Raw genomic sequence first — 7,691 nt, 5'->3', positions numbered from 1 at the left:
CATCATATCATATAACACATTGCAATAATTGAATTCTCATAACCAGTTTAAATATAACAATCACATTTCTTCAATATAATTTTATATTAAATCTCTAATAAATTATAAGTTAAACCTTTTTTTGTAAAACATCAAACCATAGCAATCATTTTTGCCATCATTCGCAATTTTCAGTACAAATCTTTTATTTTTATCAACAATCATTTTAGCCATTCATCATTTTCAAATAATAAATTTTTATGCTGCTAAATTATTTTTATAAAATTGTACAAATATCAATAATGTTACAAAATTATTCGAATGTCATAAAATGAAAAGATTATTAAAGTAGAGGATAGAAGTTATCTGGACATTATCATTGCTTAATTTTCATTTATTTTGTTTTTTTTTTTTCGATGAGGCAAATTTATCAATTGTAAAGTTCATTTTAAAAATTTATTACATAATTTTTTATATTTTTCCCAAAAAATACAATAAAATAATGATTGATATATTTATAAGTGCAATTAACAGTCCATTTTTTTTAAAATTGAATTTTTGATTGTTATATACTGACTGTGAAACTGGGGAGGGGGGGGGGGTAAAATCAAAAAGCTTTTCATTGCAAAAAGGTGCAATTTTATCAAAATATATAAACAATTAACCACTTTTATTTATTAAAAATATTTTTTTAAAATTGACCATTGTTTAAAAGTAGATGATTGACAATAATAATACGTTAAACATTCAAATCTGATTGATTACCTAATAAATTTTTAGGCTTTTTTTTTTTCGCCTTACTCAAAGGAACATTTGGATTAGAGCCTTTGTAAAAATCTTTTAGCAAATTAATAGATTCTTCATCATAAACTCCTCCTACCATCACACAATTAGAATTTCTATATATTTTTGATATATCAAACACTGTTGAACATCCCCCAAATCTATAATTTTTACAACCATAAGTTATTCGTTTCACTTTAAGTTCGAACAATGCAGCTGAACACATAATACACGGTTCAACTGTCACTACAACATCCATGGCTTTGAATACTTCTGTAAAATTCAAATTTCTTTCTTTGCACCATGATAATACAGTATCAATACAATTCATTTCAGCATGTCTTGTCGCATTTTTGGTTTCGTTGACAGTGTTAGCTCCATTTGCAATAATTTCATTGTCGTACACAAATATGCAGCCGACAGGAACTTCATTATTTTTAAGCGCATTCTCTGCAAATCCCAATGCTATTTTCATCCAGTCATATTGCCATTGTGTAGGCTTATTTATAGGTTTTAAATCCATTGTGTTATAAATTTGTATTATTATCACTGATTATCCTTAAAGAATTTGAGTAATTTGTTATTTTCTAATTTGTTTAATGTCACTTCTTCCCAATTTGAAAAATTTTTGGCATTACGAGGGCTCGGATGAGGTATTGACAATACCTAAGATAAAATAAAATTCAAACTCGGTTTAACTTTTAGTTTAGTTGCGTTTATACTTTTTGCTTTCGAGTAAAAAAAAAATTTTTTTTACGAAACTAAAATAATTTGTACTTTTTAAATCATTTTGCATAACATTAAATGTGATAATTACTTTTACATTTCCAATTCCATTTTTTTTAAGGGCAGTTAAAGCATTTTTTTCAGCAAATTTTCCAATAGCTACAATTATTTCAAAATGAAATTCTTTAAGAATTTTAATTAGGGCTCGATCGCAAATTTCATACAATTTTTTTTTAATCGCTAAATCCTAAAATAAATTTATTATTATGTAGCAGATCTCATCAAAATATTTTTTGTGCATATCATACAAAATCTTAAGCACACCTTAATCTCTGGAGGTGTAATATTTTTCCCTGTTGCATCCATAAAGGCTAAGCAACAATGATTATATACAAAAGAATGTTTAAAAAATTGTTCAGGAGTTTTACATAATTTTTTAAAAAATCCCCAAAATTTTTTACCACTTATTTCAGTACGATTGCATTCAAGTCCACTAATTTTTTTTTTCGGATGTTCAATATGTGGTTTACTAACTTTACCTGATAATTTCATCCAATCTTTAATGAAATTTTTTTCACCAAACACTACCTGAAACAAAATAATCATTATGAATAAAAAACATTTTTTTAAATTAAGTTTTTCTATCGATTAAACACATACACCTGTTTGACACATTCCCCAGGGACCAGGATTCATTCCGAGAAATAATATTTTTTTAGTACATTTTTCAAAATATTTTTTAGTAAAGTTTTCGTGTAAATTTTTAGCATATTTTAGTGGATTGTAAACATATTCAATAGGTGGTTTAAAATTTAATAATTCCAATTCATTAGACATATCATTTTCTATATCGAATAATCTTTCACTAAATTTATAATTCTTTGAAAATGTGTTTGAAACGTCACACTCTAAAGACGACATTATGAGAATTTAATTACACATTTTCAACTGACTTTATAAATTCTATAAAAAAATAAAAAAAAATCAGTTTCAAAGACATATTAATTTTTATTATTGCTTACGTGATTATTAAAATACATTAAGTATTAATACGTCATACTTTTTAATAATGATTTAATCTTTTTGAAATGATTTTTTTTACTTACTACATTTGAAATTAGTGCAGATGTCACCTTTTCATATTTATTGTAAACGATTGTTTCATACTCGTAATATTATTATTGATAATTCCTTTTTTAGACTTATTCTCCACAACAATCAAATAATAGACTTTTATCTGTGGCTAAATACGTTGTTACGATAAATTTTTTTTTTATACAATAAAATAATTATATCACAATTGTATTTTTATAAATTCATTTCAATTTATAATTTATTTATTTTAAAATATTTAAAAACTAAAGTATGTAAATCATTAGGTCAGTCATTGGTCCTTCAATCAATATGCGTCATTTTTTGTAAATAATAACAGTGTCACACATGTAATAAATAATTTTCAGTAATGATTTAAAAAATGTTTAATTAATACTACTATATAGAGTGTATTAATACGTGAGTTTTATTTAAAATTTAAAGTTTTTAATAAATTTATTCAAAAATAATTTTTTAACCGATAAATTTTCTCTTTTTGTTGCAGGAAAGACATCATGTTCAAAATGATTATTTCACAAATTTTATTTTTATAATGATGAATGCTGATTGGATTTATAATTGTCAAAAGATACATTTGTAAAAAATGAATTTCTTAAACGTCATTCCACAAGGACATGAAAAAGCATTAAAACAAGCATTTTATAATGCTGTCGCAATGTTTGTTTTGGTATTGTGTGCTGCTGCCGGATGGGCTTTATATTTTATTTTGGAGCCCTTTGTAAAACCTTTGCTTTGGGCTTTACTCATCGGTTCTGTTCTTCATCCATTTAAATACTCTCTCGCTGAACGTTTTGAAACATGGTTTCATCAATTCAATGCATCTTCAACACCAATTTTTTTAGAATTTTTTATGGTGCCCATTCGATTAATCGACCGAATATCAGAATTGATTGGTAATGCATTGGTGACAAATTTTAAAATTTTACTAACTGCAGGAATTGGAATGCTATTATTTTTTTTCTTATTTTTTTACACTCCATGCATTACCTTAATGGGATATATTTGGTATATAAATAATTATGTTTTGCTTCTTATCATGCATTACCTTACTATACACGTTGTAAGTACATTCTATATTTTATATTTCTTAAACTTAATTATACTCTATACTTATTGATTTGAATTATTTTTCAGTTTTTAATTTTTTTAATTTTATATGCAACAATATTAATTTTTTATTGGAATAATGAAAATAAGCAATTATTATCTGTAGTATCATATGGTATTTGGTTTTTCATTTCGTTATTTGTCGCCAAAATATTTGGCGTTCTTCAAATTCCATTGTTTTTAATTATATTATTCGCATTGTCTTTCGGTTTTGCTTTCGAAGTATTCATGATGATATCATTGTCATGTGAGAAAATTTCATATTGGAGAGCAGTTGAAAATGTTTTTAAAGGAAATTCTCCTGGATATACAGGTGATAAGGTTAGTTTAAAAAATATTTTGCGTATTTTAATGAATGTTTTTTACGCATAAATCTTAAAACATTATTTAAGTAGATTAATTAATTAATACAAATAAAAATTAATGCATTAAAATAAAATTACAGGATTCTACTGAAAAACAAACTGATGATTTACATTTTAACCAAAAGGATGAAACCAAATCTGATGTTAATAAAAAAACTGAAGAAACAAATGTCAAAAAAAATGAAGGGAAAACATTTGCTAGCAAACCATGGTAAGTTTGACTCTTGAAAAATTATTTAAAATTTAAAATTATTCTCAAGTATTTGTAAAATTTGCCTTGATTTATATAATATTTAAAATTCAATGACCTATTTTAAATGAAGTGTTTTTTTTTTTTTCAACATTTCAGTTTGGTGAGATCTTCATCGGATTTTTTAAACAAATTAGATTTATATGCAGCATTGGAACAAAAATTAAAATTAAACACTTTGAGACTTGATGGTGCTGAAAAAGGAAGTAACAATGAAAATAGCTTTAATTTTATATACGGAGTAATCTGGGCATGTTTTTTAATGATCATTTGGAAAAATGTTTGGATTATTCACATTTTACCCATTCCATTCGCCATATATTTTATCAAACATTTAGGTGAGAAATTTTACTATTTTTCTCATTTTTTACATTTACCTTTCTTAATTATTTGAAAATATTTACAAAATTTAAATTTTATTTTATTGTGAAAATTGACTTACATAATTGTATAATTTTATTCAGGCATTTATTTCGGTATTTGGAATTTAATTAATTCGCAAATGCTTTCCATGTGGAATAATATGTTTCCATTTTTAAAAATGAGGGAATTGGCCATATTTCCTCCACCCATTCAAGGTCTATGCAAGGTATACATTGAAAAAAGTTTTGCAAAGATTACAACTTTGAACTAAGATGATTATTTTTTTGGATAATGAAAATTTGTATTTATTTTAGTTGTTTGGAAAACTTCGTATCAGCGTCATGAATGGAATTCATCATTCGATAAGTTCTTTTGCGTCTAGTCTTGTTATTTTAGGTCTTATATTATTCGTTTTTTGTTTTTCGTTTTTTATTGCCTTTCAGGTAAATTTTAAAGTTAAGATTATTTGTGTTGATTATTAATAAGTTAAAACCAATAATCAATTTATTTTTAAAAATGATTTCAGATATACGCCGAGGGAATACATTTAGTTACCGTTGGAGCCGAAGTTATTAACACAACGGTTGTCAACAATCCAGAATTTTTACAAATGTTACCAGAGGGTTGGGGAGATAAAATGGAATCCATTATAAACGATGCTTACATATACGGGAGAGAAGGTATATCGAATCAGGTGAGTTGTTATATCATTTAAATAATTTTATTCTCAAAAAAAAAAAAAAAAAAAAACTAAATTCCATCATTATTATTTTACAATGATAAAAAAAAAAAAAAAAAAAAAAAAAAAATTGCTCCGCTATCGTAAAATATTTTAACGCCAACATTCATCCGCCATCTTTAATTGAAGTCATCAATCGAATCCGTATCGAAATCGTGACTGATTTTCCATTCGAAATTTTCTTTTTCACAATTAAATTGAATTCTCTGACAAAAATCGATGCACATGTTGTCGACACTCGGTAAATTCGCGAAAAGTTTTTTCAAATCGTTGATTTTTTCACGTCTGTCACATAGTTTATCGAGAGTGATTTTCAATCGTTTAAATTTCGATCTTTTTAAAACGGTTTGCATGACGTCAAATAACGGATACCTGTCGATGACGTGCAAATATTCCAATTCTTGGTTGTACGTTCGAATCGTTCGCAAAATGATTTCCGTTTCCTCTTCCGATGATTCTCCTTCTTCTTGATTTCCGTTATTGGTTTCTCCACACGCCGCCGTCTGAGTCAACGTGGAATTGTGAGAATTACCTATTTGAAGGTATTTTAACTTGGGCGTCGTTATAAGTATTTCGCAGAGTTTATTTTTACACTGTTGCTCTTTCAAACCCTTCAACTTGACATTTCCTCTCCAAATTTTTTCAGATTTATTTATCAAGTATTTCCATCTCGTGCAAACAAGTTGAAAAGACGTCGTTAAATCGTATCCCGATGAATAATCAAATATCAATAAAATAATTTCATCCGGTAAATAATCCATTTTATTTAAAAAAAAATATTTCATTTTGATACGAACGCCTTTTAACGTCTTTTAAATTTTTTGTTGTTGTTGTTGTTGTTGTATATGTGTTCGAATGTTGCCTTTATATTATTGCATTGGAATTATAAAAAAAAAAAAAAAAAAAGAAAAAATTTTTGGAAATTCTTTTAATAATTTTTAACCAATTTTATATATTGTGTTGTACCCCAGTTCATTGAACTTCACTATAATAATAAAATAAAAACATTCATTATACGTTTGAATTTATTTATATCTGACTTTACCATTTTGAAAAAAAAAAAAAGAAAAATTCAAAAGGTCAAATTCATATTGAATTAAAAAGAAAATTTAATTAAATTTTTTAATGTTTTGTCACATTTTGATGTATTAGAAAAAATAGTTTTTCACAAAGTGTTTTCCCAAAAACAAACAAACAAACAAACTTTGGGATCATGTTTGGGAGTTTACATTTTTGTAAGAATTCAAACATTTTTTTTTTTTTTTTTTTTCCTCACAAAAAATAAAAATTTAAATTTAAAAATAAACTTTTTTAATAGTATGCACTCATGTTTATCAGGTTTAAAGGTTTTTTTTAAAATTTGTACTGAAAAATCAAAAAAAAATAAAAAAAAATGACAAAATATTAAAAATTAAATAAAATTTAGATTAGAGAAAATCAAGGGTAACAACAACAACACATGCGATAACTTATGTTTATTTTATATATATTTTCTTAACAATTATCAAACTTAATCGTCTCAAATAATAATAATAATAATAATAATAATAATAATAATAATAATAATACTAAATAACATTTGAAACGCGAAAAAAAATACGCGTTAAAAAAAAAAAAAATTTGTTTTTCCATAAAACTTCGAAATCAAAAAGAAAAAAAAATTTTATTTATTTATTTATTTATGTATTATTATTATTATTATTATTAAACTATTTTAATTTATTAATTTTCGTTTTTTAAATTTCTTTTTTTTCAAAGACAATTTTCTTTAAAAAAAAATATGAAAAATTCTATTTATAGTCACGCGAATAAACTTTAAATCATAACACAAACATACAAACACGATCTCACGGTTTTCGCTTATGTAACCCACACACACACACTTAAAATTAATTTTTTTTTTTTTCAATGCGTTCATTCATACGTGAATTATTATTATTATTATTCTCTTTTCGATTATTTTGAATTATCGGGAATTTAAATTGACAAAAACGATCAAATTTTTTTTTTTTTAAATAACGAAAATAAAAACAATTAATAATAATAATAATAATAATCGTGACGAGACGATTTGTAAGGAAGAAAAAAAAAAAAAAAAAAATTAACGGAAATCGAACGAAATAATCTTTTGAGCTCATTGACCTCTTAAATTTTTAAAAAAATTACGTAATATAAAGTTCATCCAGAAGTGTGATTTTTATTTTGTTTTTTTTTTTTTTTTTTTTTTTTTACGCCATTAAACGCCGCTCGTTCATTTTTATTTATT

At 24.8% G+C, this 7,691-nt stretch overlaps 5 protein-coding genes across 5 annotated transcripts in view; 2 read left to right on the top strand and 3 right to left on the bottom strand.

Annotated features, from left to right (window-relative positions):
- Positions 1 to 718: 718 nt before the first annotated feature.
- On the bottom strand, positions 719 to 1,285 carry Phum_PHUM450450 (tRNA-specific adenosine deaminase subunit TAD2, putative; the record flags this gene model as incomplete). Its single annotated transcript, XM_002429708.1, has 1 exon — positions 719 to 1,285. The coding sequence occupies one exon, from the start codon at positions 1,283 to 1,285 to the stop codon at positions 719 to 721; it is 567 nt and encodes a 188-aa protein (XP_002429753.1).
- Positions 1,286 to 1,308: 23 nt separating this feature from the next.
- Positions 1,309 to 2,409, bottom strand: Phum_PHUM450440 (Single-strand selective monofunctional uracil DNA glycosylase, putative; the record flags this gene model as incomplete). The annotated part of the gene is made up of 4 exons (XM_002429707.1): positions 1,309 to 1,428; positions 1,580 to 1,735; positions 1,813 to 2,076; positions 2,149 to 2,409. 4 exons carry the CDS (start codon positions 2,407 to 2,409, stop codon positions 1,309 to 1,311), a joined length of 801 nt encoding a protein of 266 aa, XP_002429752.1.
- Positions 2,410 to 3,184: 775 nt separating this feature from the next.
- On the top strand, positions 3,185 to 5,401 carry Phum_PHUM450430 (uncharacterized protein; the record flags this gene model as incomplete). The annotated part of the gene is made up of 7 exons (XM_002429706.1): positions 3,185 to 3,661; positions 3,736 to 4,029; positions 4,154 to 4,284; positions 4,423 to 4,661; positions 4,788 to 4,912; positions 5,001 to 5,129; positions 5,213 to 5,401. The coding sequence occupies 7 exons, from the start codon at positions 3,185 to 3,187 to the stop codon at positions 5,399 to 5,401; spliced, it is 1,584 nt and encodes a 527-aa protein (XP_002429751.1).
- A 143-nt stretch (positions 5,402 to 5,544) lies between these two features.
- Positions 5,545 to 6,401, bottom strand: Phum_PHUM450420 (uncharacterized protein; the record flags this gene model as incomplete). Its single annotated transcript, XM_002429705.1, has 2 exons — positions 5,545 to 6,234; positions 6,369 to 6,401. The coding sequence occupies 2 exons, from the start codon at positions 6,399 to 6,401 to the stop codon at positions 5,545 to 5,547; spliced, it is 723 nt and encodes a 240-aa protein (XP_002429750.1).
- A 351-nt stretch (positions 6,402 to 6,752) lies between these two features.
- The window catches only part of Phum_PHUM450310 (uncharacterized protein), a gene marked incomplete at both ends in the record, with an annotated part of 2,291 nt that continues 1,352 nt past the window's right edge, over positions 6,753 to 7,691 (top strand). The window contains one exon of the mRNA XM_002429704.1: positions 6,753 to 6,763. Within this exon, the coding sequence (XP_002429749.1) occupies positions 6,753 to 6,763 (11 nt within the window). The remainder of the gene's footprint in view (positions 6,764 to 7,691) is intronic.

This window comes from Pediculus humanus, genomic scaffold (genome assembly GCF_000006295.1).
Source record: "Pediculus humanus corporis 1103172108221 genomic scaffold, whole genome shotgun sequence".
In the NCBI taxonomy this organism is placed as follows: domain Eukaryota; kingdom Metazoa; phylum Arthropoda; class Insecta; order Psocodea; family Pediculidae; genus Pediculus; species Pediculus humanus.
Note: the sequence above shows the minus strand (reverse complement) of the source record. Positions and strands in the feature narration are given on the sequence as shown.